This window comes from Melopsittacus undulatus, chromosome 14, assembly GCF_012275295.1.
Source record: "Melopsittacus undulatus isolate bMelUnd1 chromosome 14, bMelUnd1.mat.Z, whole genome shotgun sequence".
In the NCBI taxonomy this organism is placed as follows: domain Eukaryota; kingdom Metazoa; phylum Chordata; class Aves; order Psittaciformes; family Psittaculidae; genus Melopsittacus; species Melopsittacus undulatus.
Genome location: NC_047540.1, coordinates 6,028,979 through 6,048,300, shown reverse-complemented (window position 1 = coordinate 6,048,300; position 19,322 = coordinate 6,028,979). Strand labels below are relative to the sequence as shown.

Here is a 19,322-nt window from a genome sequence, read left to right as displayed (position 1 = left end):
AGACCATTCCCGGGGGTGCCCGTGTAGGAGGCAGCAGTTCTGCTCTGGGGCACCTCAGCCTCTGTGTTTCCAGATGTTTGGAGTAAATCCAGAGGTTGGGGTTGGACCGAGCCCGTGAATCCTGACTGGGATGTTGGGGTTTGCCCTGTGTGCTTGGGCTGCGTGTGGAGCAGATGGGGGATCCAGCAGTGGATGGGGCCACACTGAGCCCCCAGAACCTGCCCGAACCATGATCAGCAACTTCTCCATGCTGGTGGCTTTGCTGGTGGTTGGTGCCCACCATGTGCTGCCACATCTCTCCCTTGCAGGCAGCCACATTGCACTGAACCACTGCCCTGGGCACCATGAAGGGTCTCTGGGCCCTCATGCTCGTGGGGCTCATCAGTGCCTGTGAGGGGAAGGAGCTGCCACCAGCAGAAGGTAAGAGCACTGGGAACCAGGGCTTGGGGTCCTCATGGCAGCATCCCACCCTGCTCCTTGCCTATGCCTGAGGAGAAGGAGGGATCAAAGGGCAGCAGTGCCCAGGGGTCACCATGAGCCATGCCAGGACTGCACACAAGGGCAAGCTGGTGGCCGGGGTGGTAGCTGTGGATATCAGCTCCCTGCTGTGTGCCACTACCAGGCTGTGGGGCTTTGCTCAGCATCCCATGCAGGCAAGAGGCCAGGGAGAGCCCTGACATGGGAACCCAGCCTGGGGACAGCCTCCATCCCCCTGACGCAGCAGAGCACTGGAAATGCTGCGGGCGCATGGAGGGAAGAAGGGGTTTGGCCACACTCCGGCCACTGAGTGCCTGGTGCCAGCTGGCAGCAAAGGCAGCGCCGTCCGGGGCTGCTCTGTAGGTGAGCCAGGACCACTGGGCAGCAGTGAAGATGCACAGGGCTCCAGAGGGGGATCTGGCTTCTGGCTGCAAGGTGGGAAGAGGTTTGGCTGTGTCCATGCCAGAGGTGGAGGGTTCAGTGCTGTCCACATGCAGCTGGGGACAGCTGGTCAATGACTGAGCCTATGGGGGTCATGGTGTGTGTGTCCCAGTGTGGGGCTGGCTGCGGCTCTGGGGGAGCTCCAGGCGGATGATGGGGAGGAGCAAAGCGGTGGTTGCATCAGTCACTGTGGGGTGGAGCAGTGGCTCCTCCGGGGGCCTTTGCCCATGCGAGGGACCCCACGGCCAGCACCAGGTCCCAGTGTGTTCTCCTGACTCCCGGCCCTTCCTTAGGGAAGGGGCAGCGCTGGGGCAGGGAGAGGCTTCCCAGCGGTCACTCTGGGTGATTTATGTTCTCCTTCCACCCCTGCCCCGCTGTGGATGAGCTCATCCCCGGCAGGAGGGGGCTCACCCCGGACACCACAGGATGTGTGCTGTGGGGCTGGTCCGGAGCCACCACCGTGTCAGGGTCCGGGGGGCAATGGGCACCTCCCTGCACTGCTGCTGGCCCTATGTGAGCCGGGGGTCAGTGGGGAGATGCCTTGGGCAGAGGTGGAGGTGACCGTGGGGCTGTTGGGGCCAGAGCTGCCCCTTAGGAACGGCTGAGGGCTGGGAAGGGATGGGCGAATCCATCATTGGGGCCAAACCTGCTCCAGGGCTGCTGAGCACGGACACAAAAACAAATTCCTTTGTCAGTACCCGTTTGTTCCCTTCTCTGTCTCACACCTCCCAACATCTGGCAGCAACCAGCGGAGGTGGATGGATGCTGCTAAAGCAGAAATACATCATCGGGACCGTCATGGTTCCCTGCGGCTCAGAGCCCTCACCCTGTCCCTAGGGCCAGCAGGATGTCACCAGGACGGCACACGGAGCCCAGCTCTGGGTGCCACTTCCCTGCCTTGGGTGTCCATGGCACCATCTGAGTCTCCTGATGTTGATTCCAGGCTCAGGGTTCTTTTGGTCCCAAACACGCAGTGACTGGGAGAAGCATTTGCTTCACCTGGGAAACTTGCTGTGGGGGAGCCCTGTGCTCACTGCCCACCCCTTCCATCCCTGTGCTCACTGCCCACCCCTTCCATCCCTGTGCTCACTGCCCACCCCTTCCAGCCCTGTGCTCACTGCCCATCCCTTCAATCCCTGTGCTCACTGCCCACCCCTTCCAGCCCTGTCCCTGCTCCTGCTGGGCTGGCTGCAAGGGGCTGTGGTGTTTGTTGGAGCTGTGCTGCCCCACAGCTGCCAGGGGCCTCCTTGGGCTGGGGCAAGATCCTGGCAGCCCCCAGACCCCTGTTTGTAGAGCACTGCAGTGATGTGTGGATTTGCCTTGCAGGGGAGCTGTGCCCACAGCTCTGGGATGAGGATCTGGTCGGGGACAAGTATGAGAATGTGACGGGTAAGAAAAAGCCCCTCTTGCTCTGCAGATGGGGTCCCTGCCAGCCCCGACTCCATGGGGATGGGCTCTGTGCCCTATGTGGAGACCATCAACCAGGCCCAGCTCTCACCTCCTGCGCTCTTGTCCTGTAGGTTTTAACCTGATTAAAAGGTTCGACCTGCTCAAGATCTCCTCCATCAAGAAGGTCCGGCAGGCACGGGGGTCAGTGGTGCTGCGCCTGGGTGCTGTGCCGCTGGTGCAGCCAACACAGTGAGTGCGGGCGGCACAAGGCAGGGGACTGCGGTGGTCAGAGCATCCCTGGGCACTGTCCCTGTGTTTTGGGGACGGGAGAACCTCTTTGGCTTTGCCTTTAGCTCACGCTGCAGATGCCAGGCAGCTCCATGGCACTGGGGGGACGTGGAGGTGCCCAAGCAACCTTTCTGCTGGAGAATAACTGATGGGCTGCAGCAGTGGGGCTGGGCTGCAGCCAGCCCTTGTGCAACTGCAGCTCCATGGCTGCTCCATGGCTGCTCCGTGGCTGCTCTGGCTGCTCCGTGGCTGCTCCATGGCTGCTCCATGGCTGCTCATGGCTGCTCCATGGCTGCTCCATGGCTGCTCCATGGCTGCTCCGTGGCTGCTCCGTGGCTGCTCCGTGGCTGCTCCATGGCTGCTCCATGGCTGCTCATGGCTGCTCCATGGCTGCTCCATGGCTGCTCCGTGGCTGCTCCGTGGCTGCTCTGTGGCTGCTCTGTGGCTGCTCTGTGGCTGCTCTCCTCAGCTTGGCAGGCGCTTGGCAGGGTCCAGACAGGCTCAAACTGCTGTTGAGCTCTGAGCAGGCTCTGCCAGGGCTGTGGGGCTGCCACCAGAGGCACTCATAGACACGCTCCCAGCCGTGCCCAAGGCTGCGTTCGCTGCTGGGCTGGTGCGGATGCTGCAGTGTGGTGAGGTGGGAGCAGGTCCACGGCCTCAGGAGCTGTTCCTGCAGGACCCTGCTGTGGTTTGTCTCCTCCTGCCTGTCCCCACATCGCCCTAGGGCTGGCATGAAGCTGTGCCTGGCATGGGGCTCTCCCGAGGGTGATGGAGTCCCAGCCTTGGCTCCTGGCCTGGGCAGCCAAGTCCTTAGATGGCTTTGGGATGGTGGATGCTCCAGACTGGTGTTGCTCTTGGCTGGGTGCCTGCAGCAGCCTAGAGCCAGCCCTGGGGCATGCTCAGCATGGAGGTGGTCCCAGCAACCAGGTCACAGGCTCCAGAGGGACACCCATGGGTGCTCCTTGGTGCCTACCCCAGCCCTGCTCCTTGGTGCCCCATGGAGAGCAGAGGGGACTGGTGGCTCTGGGCTGCTCCCCACACCTTGGTCCAGCTCCAGAGTGGTGGTTTGGAAAACCACTGGTGTGGAGCCGAGGTGGGAGCAGAGCAGAGCCTGGAGCAAGTATGTCCAGGGCTGAGCTGGCTGCGGGCGAGTTGGGCACATCCCATTGGGAATGGTTCCCATGCTCCCTGCATGTGATCATCCATCCCATGGAGCCTTGGGGGTCAGGGACAAAACCAGACACTGTGGTGATAGGATCCCAGGAGGGGCTGTGAGGTGGAGGCAGTGGCTTTGGGGTGATGGTGGTGGGTGCTGCAGGGGTTGGGGTGATGGTGGTGGGTGCTGCAGGGTTTGGGGTGATGGTGGTGGGTGCTGCAGGGCTTGGGGTGTTGGTGCCGGTGCCACCACCAGCGCTGGAGCCCGGGGCAGGGTCTGGCCACCCCTGACACTGGTTCCTGCAGGAAGCTGTTCCCCCGAGGGCTGCCTCACACCTTCACCCTCGTCCTCACCTTGCTGCTGAAGAAGAACAGCACCGGGGAGCACTGGTACCTCTTCCAGATCACTGACCGGCAGGGCTACCCCCAGGTACAGCCGCGGGGCCAAGGGATGTGCCAGTGGCCAGGAGCCAGCCCTGACCCCCCTGCCCCTGCTCTGCACAGCTCTCCCTGGCCGTGCATGGCCCCGAGAAGAGCCTGGAATTCCAAGCCAGGGCTCCGGGATCCACGTTCGTCAGTGCCGTGTTCTCCGGGAAGTCTGTGGCCTCCCTCTTCGATGGCTCATGGCACAAGGTGGTGGTGGCCGTGCAGAACCGTGCCGTCTCTGTGCACCTCGACTGTGCCTCCATCTCCTCCAAGCCGCTATCAGCACGTCGGGCGCTGGCACCGGAGGGCAATGCCCTGCTGGGGCTGGATGCCATGCGTGGAACCCCCATACGGGTGAGTGCCGGGGGCCGGGGGGCTGCAGGACCCCCCCCACCTGCCCCTCACCTCTCACCCTGTCCTGCTGCAGTTTGACCTCCAGCAAGCTCAGATCTACTGCGATGCGGAGCTGGCCAAGCAGGAGGGATGCTGTGAGATCTCGGCCAGTGGGGTGAGCACCATCCGCCCAGCCCACCCCTGCCATCCCTAACAGAGCTCTTCCCAATGGGGAAACTGAGGCACGGTCAGGGCAGAGCTCACCTGTGCCCGGTGCTCGTGGGTGCTGCCTGCCCCCATGGGCATGTGGGGCATGGTGCTGGATGCATCCCGCTCCCGAGGTGCATGGGTGCTCCCAGCTCTTCCCCAGCACCCCCTTTCTCCCAGCAGTGCCTCCCCGAAGCACCCAAGACCCGTCGGCAAGCGGAGCTGCTGCAGAGCAGCAACCTGCTGGAGCTGTCACCGCAGCCCCAGGGCCGCCTGTACCCCCACTGCTTCTGCCTGCAGGAGCCGCTGGGCATGGTGAGCTCCTGCATCCCTGCCTGGCTCGGGATGCTCCTGCTCTGCCCTATGGGGCTCAGCCCGAGCCAGGCCTCACCCGTGGGTGCCACACGCAGGATAACACAGGGTGCACAGGCAGGCAGCACCCATGGTGCTCTTCTGTCCCTGCAGGAGCCACTGAGGACCTCAGGAAGGACTGGCCCAAAGGGAGATCACAGAGAGGTGAGGGAGGTGGCAGAGCCCCTGGTGCTGGCTCTGCTCCCCTCCTGCTGCTGATGCTGGTGCCAGGAGCCTGTGCCCTGGGCTGGGTCTGTCCCTGCTGCATTAGGGCCCTTGCTGCTGCTGGAGCTGCAGGAGCTGCTGCTCTGCTCCCCCGAGCAGGAACTGAGGCCCCATCACTGCTGCTGCTGCTGGAGCCATCCCAGCCTCAGCCAAGGGCCTCTTTGTTCCCCCCAGTGTCTCCGGAGCTCTGCCAGAGCCGGGATGTGTCCCCAGTGCACCCATGTCCCATCCCTGCATGTCCTCCCGCTGAGGCTGCAGCCCCATGTGGGACCCTGCCAGGGATTCCCAGGCTGTAGGGCAGGTCCAGCAGCTGGACTGGGGGCTGTGAGGTCCATGGACCTGTCTGGTTTTCCTCCTGTCACCTTCTCCATGTCACTGCTGGGTGACAGGGACCCCCAGCACCAGGGGACACCCAATGAGGGGTGAGGCTGTGGGGCTGGTCCTGGCTGTGGGTGCTGCAGGGCTGTGGGTGCTGTAGGGCTGTGGGTGCTGTAGGGCTGTGGGTGCTGTAGGGGTTTGGGTGCTGTAGGGGTTTGGGTGCTGTGGGCAGCGCATGGAGCTGGCACAAGCCACCACCATCCCTGTCTCTTCCAGTGCCCACCCTGCTCGTCACAGGCGGCCTCGGCAAACGTGAGTGTGCCACTGGGCAGCACTGGTCCTGCTGGCAGGAGATGGGGACCCCGACCTGGGGACTGCCACTGTGGTGCTGTCTGGGGGTGTGAGCCCCCCAGCTCCTCCTGGCCTGGAGCCCATCAATATCTGGCTGCAGGGATGGGAAAGTCTCTGATCCCTTCCAGATGTGGCTCCATTCCCGAGGCAGCCTCTGGCTGGAGGTGTGGGAATGTTTGGGGGTTTGAGACCCCACATGCCCCATGGGGTCCTGGGGTGGCACCTGGGGACAGGGTGTTGGAGGGTGGTGACCATGGCAGGGATGAGGCTCTCCCTGATGCTCTACAGATGGGCTCAGGGCACCTTCCTCCTTCCTCCCTAGGTCACGCTTGGCCCCGCAGGTCCAAAGGTAGGTTTGTTCCCCCCCCCCCCACACACAGAGCCCGGCTCCAGCAGGAGCTGTGCCTGGAGCATCCCTGCCCATGAGCTGTGGACATGGGGGCATCCCTGCCCTGTCTCATGCCCACATCTCCCCTCTTGCAGGGTGGGAAGGGTGAGCGAGGTCTGCCTGGCACCACCGGCAGCAAGGGGGAGAAAGGCGAACGTGTGAGTGTCCCAGGCAGGGACCCCTCTGCTGTGGGGCAGCACAAGGGGGTCCCACTGCTCCCGCCCCTATGGCCCCCCCATCCCTGGCCATGGTGGGTGCAGGCAGAGCCCTGAGCTGCTCTCCCCTTAGGGCCTTGACTGCGTGCGCACCCACCCCGGCGGCCCCATGCAGGTGAGACCCCCCCAACCCTCTGTGCACCCCCCGGGGTGCTGCTCACCCTCACCCCACTCCTTCCTCCTCATCCTCCCCAGTGCGCAGAGGGGCCGCAGGGCGAGAAGGGGCAGCGTGGAGAGCCGGTGAGTGATGGTCTATGGATGGGGCTGAGCATGGGGTTCATCCCCCCATGTCTCCTGTGTACCCGGGTTGGAATGTGTGGGTGCCCAGAGGGGACAGCTCAGGAGGTGCTGGTGGGGTGAAAGGAGCAGGAGGGCAGCCCCACATCAGCCCCTCCATGGGCACCCCCTTTTCCTTGCAGGGAGCACCGGGAGCAGCCGGCAGTGATGGGCAGAAGGTGAGTCCAGCACCACTGCAGGCCCCAGCACTGCAGCAGGGGCAGCAGCTCCATGGGTCCTGTGATGGTGCTGGAGGCTCCAGGACCTGTCGGGACAAGCGGCACTGGTGACATCTCTGTGCCCTGCAGGGCCAGAAGGGTGACAAGGGCGATGGGGGACTCCAGGGCAAGCCAGGGCGCCCGGGGCGTGATGTGAGTAGTGCTGGGGGGTACCTGAGCATCCCCTGCGGCTCCCCCCGGGCAGTGGGTCCCGCTGCTGGACCCCCCTCCCCATAGCGCTGCATGTGTGGGGCGCTCACATCCTGCTCCCCCCTGGCAGGGCCGGCCCGGAGAGATCTGTGTGGTGGGACCCAAGGGGCAGAAGGTAAGAGCTGGGGCTTGGGGGTGGGAGCCAGGGCACCTGGGGGCACCCCCAGCACTGACACCCCCTTTGCCTTCCAGGGTGACCCTGGGCTGGTGGGACCCGAGGGGCTGGCCGGGGAGCCGGGACCCCCGGGGAAGCCGGGATCTCCTGGGATCGGCTTTCCAGGGAAGCCGGTAAGGAGCCTGTGCCCTGCGGCTGCGGCATTCCCGGCGCTGCACTGGCTCTGCTGGGGGCACCAAGGCTAACACCTTCCTCAATGCATTGCAGGGAGACCCTGGCGGCCCCCCAGGTCCACAGGGAGAAAAGGTGAGTTGGGGGCAAGGAGGTGCTGGCTGCCCTTGGCATAGCCATGGGCTGTGCCGAGGATTCCCGGCTGGAGCCGCATCCAGGCGGCTGAGCCAGTGCTGGCTCCTGGTGCTGCCGACCTGGCGAGCCCCAGCTGGGTGGCCCAAATCCTGTCTGGGGGACACCCCCAGGGGTGAAGGGAAGCTCAGGGCTGGGGGTGCCAGGGCTGCGGCTCTGCCCGTGCTGAGCTCAGGCTCTCCCATCTCTGGCTCCAGGGCAGCTCGGGAGCTCCTGGACCCAGAGGATCTCCTGGGATGCCCGTGAGTATGATGAGCCTGGAGCCAAGGTCTGGGGTCAGGGACGGGTTTCTTGGCTTGGGGTCGGGGCTGCTTGGCCGGAGCAGTGATGGGATCCGAGCCCAAGCATGGAGTGGGGCTTGGGAGAGCCGGTGGCCTCCTCTGGAGCTGGGATCATCCTGTGCCGGTGGCAGGGACTGGGGGTGCCGATGGCATTGCCAGGGCAAACCTTGGCCTGGGGGTCCCAAAGCAGCCTCATTCCCTGGCTTCATCCCACAGGGTCCTCCTGGCATCCTGGGGCCGAAAGGAGACAAGGTGGGTGCAGCAGCCGGGGGCACAGGGACGGGCACGGGCAGACCCTGTGGGCACAGACCCCCATAGAGCCCAGTGTGGGGCTGCTCAGGCCCCCCCGGGCTGTACCTCACTGACCCCACGGCAGGGGGAGCCCTGCCAGGTTTGTCCCACACTGCCCGAGGGGGGGACCGGGGAACCGGGACCCAGGGGAGCGCCCGGAGCACCCAGCACCGACGGCATCTCGGTGAGTGTGAGCCTGGGGCTGTGGGGCAGAGCTGGGCTCCCTCAGCATCCCTCATGCTCCCCCTTCACTTCCCCCCCCCAGGACAGACCCGGACCTGCAGGACCCAAAGGGGACAGGGTAGGTGATGTGTGGCCGAGGGGGGGCTCATCCAGCCGGAGCAGGGGATGCTGAGCCCCATCCAGCCCTGCTGGCAGCACCAGCACCAGCTCCTGTGTTCCCTTCCCAGGGAGATCCCGGCATCCAAGGGATGAAAGGGGACAAGGTCAGTGTCCATCCCTGCATCCCTCCTGCCCACCCGGACACAGCCTGAGCTGTGTGCGCTCCCTGCCCTCCAGGGGGACTCCTGCCTGGCCTGCGATGAACGTGTCCTTGCTGCGCTGCTGCGGGCACCCAGTGAGGGGCTGTGGGGTGACCCAGTGGTGAGTACATGGGGCTGAGCCCGAGGGGCACACTGGGGCCGGTGTGTAACCCCACGGGTGTCGGACAGGGTGAAGAGGGGCTCCCCAGGCTGGCTGGCATCAAGGGTGAGAAGGTGAGTGACCCCCAAACCCACCCCCCAAGGGAGCAGGAGTGGCTGTGTCACCCCATGGGGATGGGGCAGTTGGGGTTCCTCAGGGTCTGACCATGGCCCTGCTGCCTTCCAGGGGGACGGCGGCCAGCAGGGACCCACAGGCACACCGGTGAGTGGGTGCTGGGCCCCAGGGGTGCAGGAGCCGGGTGCTGGGGCTGTAGGGTCAGCTCCACTTGGGGGTTCTCCATGCAGGGTATCCCAGGAGACAAGGGTGATCCGGGTGTGCGGGGGCTCAAAGGAGAGAAGGTGAGTGCTGAGACGGGGACCCCATTGAACCCCCCAGCTGAGACCTGTGCAGCTCATAGCACAGCCCTGAGCCGGGGGCAGCAGTGGGGGGCCCTGAGCTGCCCCCCAAGGCCAAGCTCCAACCAACCTGTGCAGGGGGAGCCGTGCGGACAGTGCCCTCCTGTGCCACAGGCCCTCGAAGGGGCAGCCACAGTGCTGGCAGTGCCGGGACCACCAGGGGAGAGGGGCCAGGGTGGCCCCCCCGGCAGAGCGGTGAGTGCCCCCCCTGACGGGTGCCCATTGGGGGGTGCTCCAGCCTGAACCATTGCTCCTTTCCCCAGGGCAGGCCGGGGGATGCTGGGCAGAAGGGGCAGAAGGTGAGTGGGGTTGGGGACAGGCTTCCTGTGGGGCTGGTGGGGGCAGAGGGGGCTGTGACCCCCCAGCTGTGGGGCTGGGGCCGCTGTGCCCGTTGCCCTGTGCCAGCCCTGTCCCTTCTCTCTGGCAGGGGGATGCAGGCAGCCCCGGGGACCCGGGCACCCCGGGCATGGCTGGTGTCCCGGGGCTGGCGGGTGAGCCTGGTGTCATGGGTCCAGCTGGTCCCAAAGGCGAGAAGGTGAGAGCCCTGCTCCTGTGTGGAGCCTGCATCCCACTGCTGGGTGTCATCCATCCCATCCTGCCCTCCTGTGCTCTGTCCTCTGCAGGGAGATGCTTGTGAGCCTGGTCCTGCTCCACAGGGGGATGTGGTCGGCATCCCTGGAAAACCGGGGCCCAAAGGGGACCAGGGCCCCCCGGGCATTGGCCAGCCTGGCAGAGCCGTGAGTGCCCCGTCCCCATGGCTGGGGGTGCCCGGAGGTGGCACAGTGCCCTGTGGTGACACTGGTGTGTTGTAGGGGAAGCCGGGACTGCCGGGGGTCCAGGGCCCCATGGGCCTGAAGGGGCTGCAGGTGAGTGGGGCCATGGGGGCCGAGCATGGGGGGTCAGGGGCTGCTCACTGCCCCTCTGTCTCCATAGGGTGAGCCAGGACCAAGGGGCATCGGCCAGCCGGGACCACAGGTATGTGCCTGTGCTGTGTTGTGCTGTGCCATGTGCCATGCACCATGCTGTGCTGTGCCATGCTTTCCCATGCTGTATTGTGCCATGCTGTGCTGTGCTGTGCTGTGCTGTGCTGTGCTGTGCTGTACTGTGCTGTACTGTGCTGTGCTGTACTGTGCTGTGCTGTGCTGTGCTGTGCCATGTGCCATGTGGCTTTGCTGGCTCTCGTACTCTCTGGTTTTGGCAGGGGGAGCCCGGGAGCACTGGACCACCCGGGACACCTGTAAGTAGAGTTGTGGCTGCCCCATCCCTGGCAGTGCTCAAGGCCAGGTTGGACACAGGGGCTTGGAGCAGCTGCTCCAGTGGAAGGGGTTGGAGCTGGAGGAGCTTTAAGGTCCCTTCCATCCAACCCATTCCACGGCTCCATGGGCTGGCTGGGGCAGCTGGGGGCACATAACTCTCTCCTGTCCCCAGGGCCCCCCCGGACCACAGGGACCCCCAGGGCTGCCTGCAGAGAAAGGTGCCAAGGTAATGGAGCATCCCCCGGCCCCCTCCCTCTGCACTGCCCCCCAGCTCCTGCTGTCCTTCCTCTGCAGGGATCTCCAGGGCCCAAAGGTGCTGCGGGACCCCCAGGACCACCAGGGACCAGTATCCCAGGGCCACCGGTAAGTCCTGGGTGGGCATCGCTGCACATCCCTCACTGTAAACCACCACACCAGGGCCTGAACCCGGAGCTTCCTCACCCTCCTCTTCCTCACAGGGCCCCGAAGGGCAGCCAGGGCTCCCTGGGGCACCCGGGTCCAGTGGGCTGCCGGTACGTGCTGGGCACAGCAGAGTGCTGAGCCATGGAGGGGGGAGCGGGGGGGTCCAAGGGCCACCTGTGAATGCTCATCTGTGGCTTTCCTCCTCGCAGGGGGAGAAGGGTGCCCAGGGCGAGAAGGTGAGTTGGGGTTGGGGTCAGGCTGTACCCCCACATCACCCTGTGCCTCCCCATCACCTTCCCTGCCCTCACCTCCCCTCTGCAGGGAGACGCTGGGGAATGCTCCTGCCCCCCCAGCCCACGTCAGGACCCCAGCTATGCTGGGATGCCGGTAAGCACCTCGAGCACCCATGGGCACCCCCAGCACCCATGGGCACCCCCAGCACCCATGGGCACCCCCAGCTCTGCTTCACCCCCATGACCCCTCTTCCTTTTCCCTCTGCCCCAGGGAGCCCCAGGCCTATGGACCGGGATGACCTGGCAGCCACAGCCGGGCCCACAGGTGGGTGCAGCCCCCACTGTGCTGAGCTCCCCCCATCCCCACCACCTCCTCCCCACCTCTCTCTGTGTCTTGGGGTGTTGCAGGGTCCCCCCGGAGCTCCCGGTCCCCCCGGCCCCCCCGGTGCCCCAGGCCGCCAGGTGAGCACTGGGAGATGGGAACAGGGACTGATCCTGCCCAGCCTCTAGCACAAGGGTTGAACAGTGAAGCTCCCTCCTTGGCTTTAGGGAATGCCAGGACACAACGGTTTGCCAGGACTGCCTGGGCCAGCCGGAGACCTGGTAGGTACCAGCTGTGCCCCTGCATCCGTCCATCCTGCTCCTGTGGCACAGGGACCAGCCCCATCCCTCCTGCATCTCTTCCAGGGCCCATTGGCCATCATGGCAGAGAGGAACATTGAGGTGCTGAAGGTGAGAGTGAGTCGTGCCCCGGGGTCCCCACCACCTCAGGGTGCCCCTGACCCCCCACGTTCCCCCCCAGACGCTGTGCGGGGACTGCGCTCAGCTGCAGGCAGCCTTCGAAGCACCCGGAGGTGCCAAGGGCGAGCAGGGCCCCGGAGGGATGCCAGGTGCCCCTGGCAGCGAGACCTGCGCCCAGGTGAGTGTTGATGCAGAGCACAGGGATCCTGGTACCCACACCGCAGGGATCCCGGTGCCCACACTGCAGGGATCCGGTGCCCACACTGCAGGGATCCCAGTGCCCACACTGCAGGGATTCGGTGCCCACACCGCAGGGGTCCCGGTGCCCACACCGCAGGGGTCCCGGTGCCCACACCACAGGGATCCCAGTGCCCACACTGCAGGGATCCCGGTGCCCACACCGCAGGGATCCCAGTGCCCACACTGCAGGGATCCCGGTGCCCACACTGCAGGGATCCCAGTGCCCACACCGCAGGGATCCCGGTGCCCACACTGCAGGGATCCCGGTGCTCACACCGCAGGGATCCCGGTGCCCACACCGCAGGGATCCCGGTGCCCACACCGCAGGGATCCCGGTGCCCACACCGCAGGGATCCCGGTGCCCACACCGTAGGGATCCCGGTGCCCACAGCCCCTCGGCCTGCTGGGATGAGGGCCAGGGATGCTGCCCCCGCTCACACTGCAGCGCTGCAAAGCAGCTTGGCATGCGCTGGGCACGCTCTGGGCACACCAGTCCTGCTCCCATGCACAGCTCCTGCCACCGGGGAGGGCGATGGGCCCCAGAGGGTGCGGGATGCGGGATACGGGTTCTGTGCCCCAGAGGGTGCGGGATGCGGGATGTGGGATGTGGGATGCGGGATGTGGGATGTAGGACGTCGGATGCGGGATGCGGGATGTGGGATACGGGATGTGGGATGTGGGATGCGGGCTCTGGGCTCTGCCCCTTGCCTCCCCCAGTGCCGTCTCTTGCAGTGCTTCGCGCAGCTCCCGAGGGCGGAGCAGGCTCGGGTGAGTGCTCCCGGCTGCGCTGCGCCCCCTGCCGGCCGTGCGCGGAGCTGCGGCCCCGCTGCCGCTGCGGGACGGGCTCCGGGGGCACCGGTCCTGACCCGTCCCCGCTGCCCGCAGGGTGACAGCCCCGACCCGCACTGCGCGGGGGAGCCCGGACTGCCTGGAGCTCCGGGGATCCCTGGTGAGAGGGGAGAGCAGGTGTGTGCCCACCCCCCCCCGGACCGGCATCCGGCCCCTGTGTGCCCTGTCCCCACTGGGATCACATCCAATGCACCCGTCTCCCCCCAGGGCTCACCAGGAATGAGGGGACCCCCAGGGCCACCCGGACCCATTGTGAGTAAACCCTGCCAGAGGTGGGGGGGCTGTGTCTGCATCATGGTATGGTCCTGAGGCACTTGGAGCCCCCCACTGCAGCTCACAAGGGGGGTTCTGCTGCCCTGCTCCGAGGCCGTGGTGATGAGCAGGGTCATGGCCAGGAGGTGCAGCACAGCATGGCTATCCCAAGTGAGGCTGGAGATGGAGGTGGAAGTGCTGCCAGCCTGGAGACAGAGCAGAGCTCGGCTTGGTGGGAGGCTGAGGCCAAGCCCGTCCGTGCCCAGCCATCCGTGGACCGCCCAGGCTCTGGGTGCCCCTGCCAGGCTGTGACCTCCCTGTTTCTCCCCTCAGGGCCCTCCAGGTTTTCCTGGAACGCCTGGCGCACCCGGACTGCCCGTAAGGACCCAGCACGGCTCCGCTCTGTGCCTCTTGCTGCCGCTTGGTTTGGCTGTGTCCCGTGTCCCTGTGCCCCGGGCGCAGCCGCAGCCTGGCTGCCCCACACCTCCCACCCATCTCCATCCTCCCATGTTCATCTCCATCCCTATGCAGGGGTCTCGGCAGACCTGGGAATGATCTTCCCAGGGCCCTGTGCTATGGCCCTTCATCACCGTGGGACCTGCGTGTGCTGAGGACAGCAGCATTCCCCAGGCTGCTGTCAGGGTGCCAGGACCAGCTGGCAGCCAACCTCCACCACCATCTCCATCTTCATCTTGAGCTCCACCTTCATCTTGGTCTCCACCTCAATCCTCACCTCCATCTTGATCTTCATCTCCATGTCATCTCAGTCCTCACCTCCATACCTCCATCCTCATCCTCCTGCTCCCCCTGTGCTCCCTCCTAGCACAAGGTGGCAGTGGGGCTGTGCCGGTGGCTCTTTGTGACAGTTGTGTCCTGCTCCTGTCCTCTCGTCCACGAATGTCCCTGTAACACCACATCTGTGTGGGTCTGTGTGGGTCTGTGTGGGTCTGTGTGGGTCGTTGCTCTGCGGTGTGCCAGCGTGTGCTGTCCAGCCTCCACCACCACCTCACCCCACTAACCCATCCAGTGCTCCCATGTCACCCGTGCCTGGGAACCAGGCTGGAGCTGTGGTCTAAGTGTGTCCTGGTGCGTGGCCGGGTGCTGGGAGCTGGCACCCCATGTGCTGAGCTGCCCATGGCTCCAGGGCTGCCCCTGGGTCCTGCCCACAGCAGTGCCCATGTCTGGGTGTCCCCCACCACCCATGGGTGCTGAGCCCGGGGCAGGTGATGCCCAGCGGGTCCTGCCCGGGGCTGGTGCAGGTCACAGACCCCATGGGCCGTGCCCGGGTCCCCATCCCCAGCTGTGCTGTGGGTGCAGCTGGGGCAGGGGCTGCAGGACCCCCCTGCAGCTCCTCTCTTCTCCCTCCCAAGGGTCTCCAGGGGGAGCGTGGCCCTGCTGGGCTTGCTGGAGCCAAAGGGGAGCCGGTGAGTGCTGTGGGCAGAGGGGATGTGGGGACACTGGTGCCCGCTGGAGCTGGCACTGGGCAGGAGCAGTGCAGGGGGCTCAGCATCATCCTCCCATGCAGGGACCTCCAGGGCAGCCTGGCTACCCGGGGGCGACTGGGCCCCCCGGCCTCCCTGTGAGTACTGCGGGGCCCAGGCAGCCCCTGCCCCCTCCTGTGTCCCCCTGAACCCCTGGTGCCTGCTGAGGGCCCCCCCCCAGGACCCCATCATATCCCTGCAGGGCTCATCCCTGTCCCATCCATCCCATCACACACATTCCCAGTTCCTCTCTGTTCACCCCATCTGTTCCCTGTGCATCCCACATCTGTGCCCATATTTCCTCAACCCATGCCCCATGTCTCAGCCCATCCCTTGTCCTGCGTGGAGCCTTCATCTCCTTCCTTCCATAGGGCATCAAAGGAGAGCGAGGCTATGTGGGCCCCCCTGGAGAGAAAGGGGAGCTGGTGAGTCACTTGGGGCCCTGCTCTGGGGCTGGGGGCTCTCCCAGCGCCCCCCTTGCTGTGGGCACCAGGGCTGAGGTCCTTCCAGCCACATCCATCCAACCTGTTCCTTCCCTTCCCAGGGACCCCCCGGCTTGGATGGTCTCCCCGGCCCCATAGGGCCAGCGGTAGGTACTGGGGGCAGTGGGAGCGATGGGGGGGACTGTGGATGCAGTGAGATGCTCCTCACCCTCCTCATCCTCTTTCCATAGGGGCCAAGGGGCGAGCGTGGGCTCCCTGGCAGCGCTGGTGAGAAGGGGGAGCAGGTGAGCACCCCCGGGGCCCCCGCGGGGCAGGATGCGGCCCTCGGGGTCCTGCTCAGCCCTTGTGTCTCTGCAGGGTTTCCAGGGCCAGCCTGGCTTCCCGGGACCGCCGGTGAGTGCATCCCAAAGGGCTGCGGGAGCTGCTCCAGCATAGAGCGTGTCCCGGGCTCTGTGTCCCTGTGGGGCCACAATGGGATGGAGGGTTCCAACCAGGGAACACGGGCACATCCCATGGGGTGAAGTGCTGTGTGGGGCTGAGCTCCCCTCACCCAATGCTGCTCCTCTCCTTAGGGTCCCCCTGGCTTCCCAGGGAAGGTGGGGCCAGCAGGGCCACCGGGACCTGCAGCTGAGAAGGTGAGAGCTGAGTGAGTGCCCCCATGCCCTGGCACTGAGCAGTGACACTGGGACATGGCTGCATGGGGCACCCTTGGGCACCCTCACCCCTCAGACTGGTGGCCAGGTTGGTCGCTGCTCTGGGGCCCATCCCCATCTGTTCCTGTGACCTCCTGTGGCTCTTGCAGGGCAGTGAGGGCATTCGTGGCCCCACGGGGATGCCAGGACCCCCTGGGCCCCCAGGACCCCCGGGCATCCAGGTAAGACCCCCCCCATGGGGGCAGGACCACCGGTATCATGGTGCTGCTGAGGAGTGCTGCAGGCTGGACCCATTCCCATGGCCTGGGGGTCCCTCAGAGCCCCTCAGTGCAAACCACCCCCTGCCACCCTCACCTCCCTGCAGGGCCCTGCTGGCTTGGAAGGACTGGATGGCAAGGATGGCAAACCAGGGCAGCGGGTGAGGCTGTGGGACCCATTGGGGTGCTGGGGGGGGGCAGCCACCCCTCAACCCCAGGACACCCACAACCCCTGTCTCGTTCCCTCCAGGGTGACCCTGGCCCCCCTGGGCCACCAGGGATGATGGGTCCTCCGGTGAGTGACAACAGCCCCCGTCACCCCTCCCTGGTGCTGGGGGGTGGGCACATGGGGTGGGCATCCCCCCATCCTGGTGCTGCAGGACGGGGACCCCTCAGCTCTTGTCTCTCTCCAGGGTTTCAAGGGGAAGACAGGGCACCCGGGTCTGCCGGGACCCAAGGTGAGTGATGGGGACCCTCAGTGGTGACAGCCCCGGGACCACATCACACTGCCTGTGGTGTCCCTTCCTTTCCAGGGTGACTGTGGCCAACCTGGTCCCCCGGGGAGCACAGGCCGGCCGGGAGCAGAGGTGAGCACAGGGATGGATGCTGGGAGCCCTGAGCTGGATGGGGCCTTCATCCCCCTCATCCCCCTGCTTTCCTCAGGGTGAGCCTGGACCCATGGGACCCCAAGGCCGGCAGGGACCCCCGGGGCTCGTTGTAAGTTGGTCCTGCTCTCCCTGGCACACTGGGATGGTGCCCATGGAGGGGAGCGTGGTGGGATCTCCCTCTGGCACATGGAGTGGGGACGTTGCCCTGATGCCCCTGAGCTGACCCCCCTCCCTCTGCCTGCAGGGACCCCCTGGCACCCCAGGGCAGCCGGGTCCCGCTGGCCTCGCTGGAGTGGTGAGTGGTGCCTGTGGGATGTGGGGCTGGGTGGGCACCATGGGAGCACCTCTGGGGACCACATCCCTGCAGATGCTCCTGGCTCCCTCCTCCTGCCTCCCTGCAGGGGCTGAAGGGCGAGCGCGGCTCCGCAGGGGAGCGAGGCCTTCCCGGGATGCCAGGACAGCCGGGACCCCCTGGGCACCCAGGGCCACCAGTGAGTGCGGTGGGCACGGGATGGGCACAGAGCCCTGTGCTCCGGTGCGGGGGCACCTGCAGGGCAGCACCGCCTCACACTGCCCCACTTTGGTTCCACAGGGGGAGCAGGGACCTGATGGACCCATGGGGAAAGAGGTACGAGTGTGGCTCTCCCACATGGGGGGACCTGGGGCTGGGTGATGGCAGCCTCTGGCCTGCCCGTGGTGGGGACATCGCTGCCACCCTGCTCCTCTGTGTGTCCCCAGGGTCCCCCAGGCAAACCTGGCATCGCAGGACCGGCTGGGCAGAAGGTGAGGGCAGAGCCTGGCTGTGCCCATCCCCGCACCCCACATCCCTCAGAGCAGGGGGTGCCAGCGCTGATGTCTGTTCGCAGGGTGATGCTGGATCCCCCGGTGAGCGCGGCTACCCTGGGGAGAAGGGCAGAGCCGGCATGCCAGGGGGACCGGGGAAGAGCGGCTCCATGGGGCTCGTGGGGCCACGGGGACCTGCAGGAGAGAGGGGACCCCCGGGCTCACCGGGCCCAGCGGGCAGCCCCGGGCTGCCGGGACCCCCCGGGATGATGGTAAGGAGCTGCTGCTGGGGGGCAGGACCCTTGTCCCCTGCGGAGCCAGTGGCAGTGTCCTCACATGTGTCCTCCAGGGAGATGTGGTGAACTACGATGAGATCAAGAGGTTCATCCGGCAGGAGCTCAACAAGATGTTCGATGGTAACAGGGTGGGGGGTGCAGGGGCTGCCCCCCCCCAGCATCACCTCATCCCCCCCGGTGCTGAGCACAGACACCTCTTCCCGCAGAGCGCATGGCCTATTACACATCCCGGCTGCACTTCCCGGTGGAGATGGTAGCATCCCCCGGTAGACCCGGTCCGCCAGGGAAGGACGGGCTGCCCGGCCGGCCGGGCCCCCCCGGCTCCCCGGGGATGCCAGGGCAGATCGGCCGGGAGGGCCGGCAGGGGGTGCCGGGCATGCGGGGTAGGTGCTGCTCCCCACGGCCCCCGTCGCTGTCACCCCTGTGCCGGCTCTCACCCTTCTCCATCCACATCTCCAGGTGAGCCAGGAGCCAAAGGAGAGAGAGGAGAGAAGGGTGTGGGGCTGATGGGGGACATTGGCCCCCCGGGACCCCCAGGTGAGACCCTTCCCCCCTGGTCCCCACCAGCCCCATGGTGGGGCTTGCACCCACATCCTGCCACCTCCTCTTCTCTCTTGCAGGTCCGCAGGGGCCCCCAGGCTATGGGAAGATGGGTCCCCCCGGCCCCGTGGGGCAGCAGGGCATCCCCGGCATCCCCGGCCCCCCCGGTGCCACGGGGCAGCCGGGCAAGACGGGGCACTGCAGCCCTGCGGAGTGCATGGGGGCCGTGCCCATGGAGCAGCCCCTCTTCCAGCCCAAGAACGTCAAGGGCCCGTTCGGCTGAGGGTGCCTGTGCCCCGGTCCCCCCGTGCTGTGAATATCGTTTCCCCCGCTGTGCCGGGGCTGTGCCTGTCCCGGGGGGGGGGGGAGCGGGTGTTGGACGGCTCCGCTGGGATCGGGGGGGGCGGGTGGATCCCGCCCGGTCAATACACCCGTGCTGGTGCCCCCGACGCCTCCTGCCTCTGCCTCCGCCGCCTCCCGGTCCCCATCCCTGTGCCCGAGGGATGCTCCGCACAGCCCTGAGCCACAGCCTCGGTACCGAGGCCGCTCCCGCTGGGGCCACGGTGCCCACCGGACTGATGGGGACAGATCCTGGGGAGATCCCGGCTCCGATCCCAAAGGATCCCAGCCCTGGTCTGGGGATCTGGACGTGCCTCGGAAGCAATCCCAGAGAAGCTCATGTGGAGGCCCCAGCACTGACCCAGTGCTCCCAGTCGTGATCTGGGGCAATCCCAGACCAGCTCCTGGGGAGATCCCAGCTCGGACTTGGCCCTACCCCGGTTCCCAGGCTCATCCTGCCCCTGCCCCTGCGCTGATCCCGGGCCCCGTCCCCGGTAGATCCCAGCCGTGCTCCGGCCATGACCCGGGAGGAGCGATGGGCCCCACCTCATCTCACCCAGTGCCATTGCCGCT

General features: G+C 66.4%; 1 protein-coding gene across 1 annotated transcript; it reads left to right on the top strand.

Annotated features, from left to right (window-relative positions):
• Window positions 1–338: 338 nt before the first annotated feature.
• On the top strand, window positions 339–18,788 carry COL16A1 (collagen type XVI alpha 1 chain). Its single transcript, XM_034069200.1, has 70 exons — window positions 339–420; window positions 2,245–2,307; window positions 2,439–2,556; window positions 4,057–4,180; window positions 4,255–4,530; window positions 4,604–4,684; window positions 4,900–5,031; window positions 5,182–5,232; window positions 5,887–5,922; window positions 6,284–6,310; window positions 6,445–6,507; window positions 6,638–6,679; window positions 6,760–6,804; window positions 6,984–7,019; window positions 7,149–7,211; window positions 7,339–7,383; window positions 7,461–7,556; window positions 7,651–7,689; window positions 7,944–7,988; window positions 8,244–8,279; window positions 8,404–8,502; window positions 8,584–8,619; window positions 8,729–8,764; window positions 8,838–8,921; window positions 8,990–9,034; window positions 9,147–9,182; window positions 9,266–9,319; window positions 9,455–9,571; window positions 9,640–9,675; window positions 9,804–9,911; window positions 10,000–10,113; window positions 10,189–10,242; window positions 10,310–10,351; window positions 10,578–10,613; window positions 10,805–10,858; window positions 10,927–10,995; window positions 11,091–11,144; window positions 11,244–11,270; window positions 11,356–11,421; window positions 11,539–11,592; window positions 11,676–11,729; window positions 11,817–11,870; window positions 11,955–11,999; window positions 12,070–12,186; window positions 12,981–13,016; window positions 13,134–13,214; window positions 13,305–13,349; window positions 13,683–13,727; window positions 14,720–14,773; window positions 14,875–14,928; window positions 15,202–15,255; window positions 15,375–15,419; window positions 15,504–15,557; window positions 15,631–15,666; window positions 15,846–15,908; window positions 16,076–16,147; window positions 16,291–16,344; window positions 16,434–16,478; window positions 16,597–16,641; window positions 16,717–16,770; window positions 16,847–16,900; window positions 17,036–17,086; window positions 17,193–17,282; window positions 17,384–17,419; window positions 17,530–17,574; window positions 17,658–17,846; window positions 17,924–17,990; window positions 18,077–18,253; window positions 18,330–18,407; window positions 18,491–18,788. The coding sequence occupies exons 1-70, from the start codon at window positions 345–347 to the stop codon at window positions 18,691–18,693; spliced, it is 4,812 nt and encodes a 1,603-aa protein (XP_033925091.1). The 5' UTR covers window positions 339–344; the 3' UTR covers window positions 18,694–18,788.
• Window positions 18,789–19,322: the final 534 nt, after the last annotated feature.

What these genes read in the sequence shown, in the direction of transcription:
- COL16A1 (XM_034069200.1), top strand. Translation starts at nt 345, where the DNA reads ATGAAGGGTCTCTGGGCCCTCATGCTCGTGGGGCTCATCAGTGCCTGT. An exon ending in CAAAGGGAGATCACAGAGAG is followed by an intron (nt 5,233 to 5,886) that starts GTGAGGGAGGTG and finishes TGTCTCTTCCAG; the next exon opens with TGCCCACCCTGCTCGTCACA. An exon ending in CGGGACCCCCCGGGATGATG is followed by an intron (nt 17,847 to 17,923) that starts GTAAGGAGCTGC and finishes TGTGTCCTCCAG; the next exon opens with GGAGATGTGGTGAACTACGA.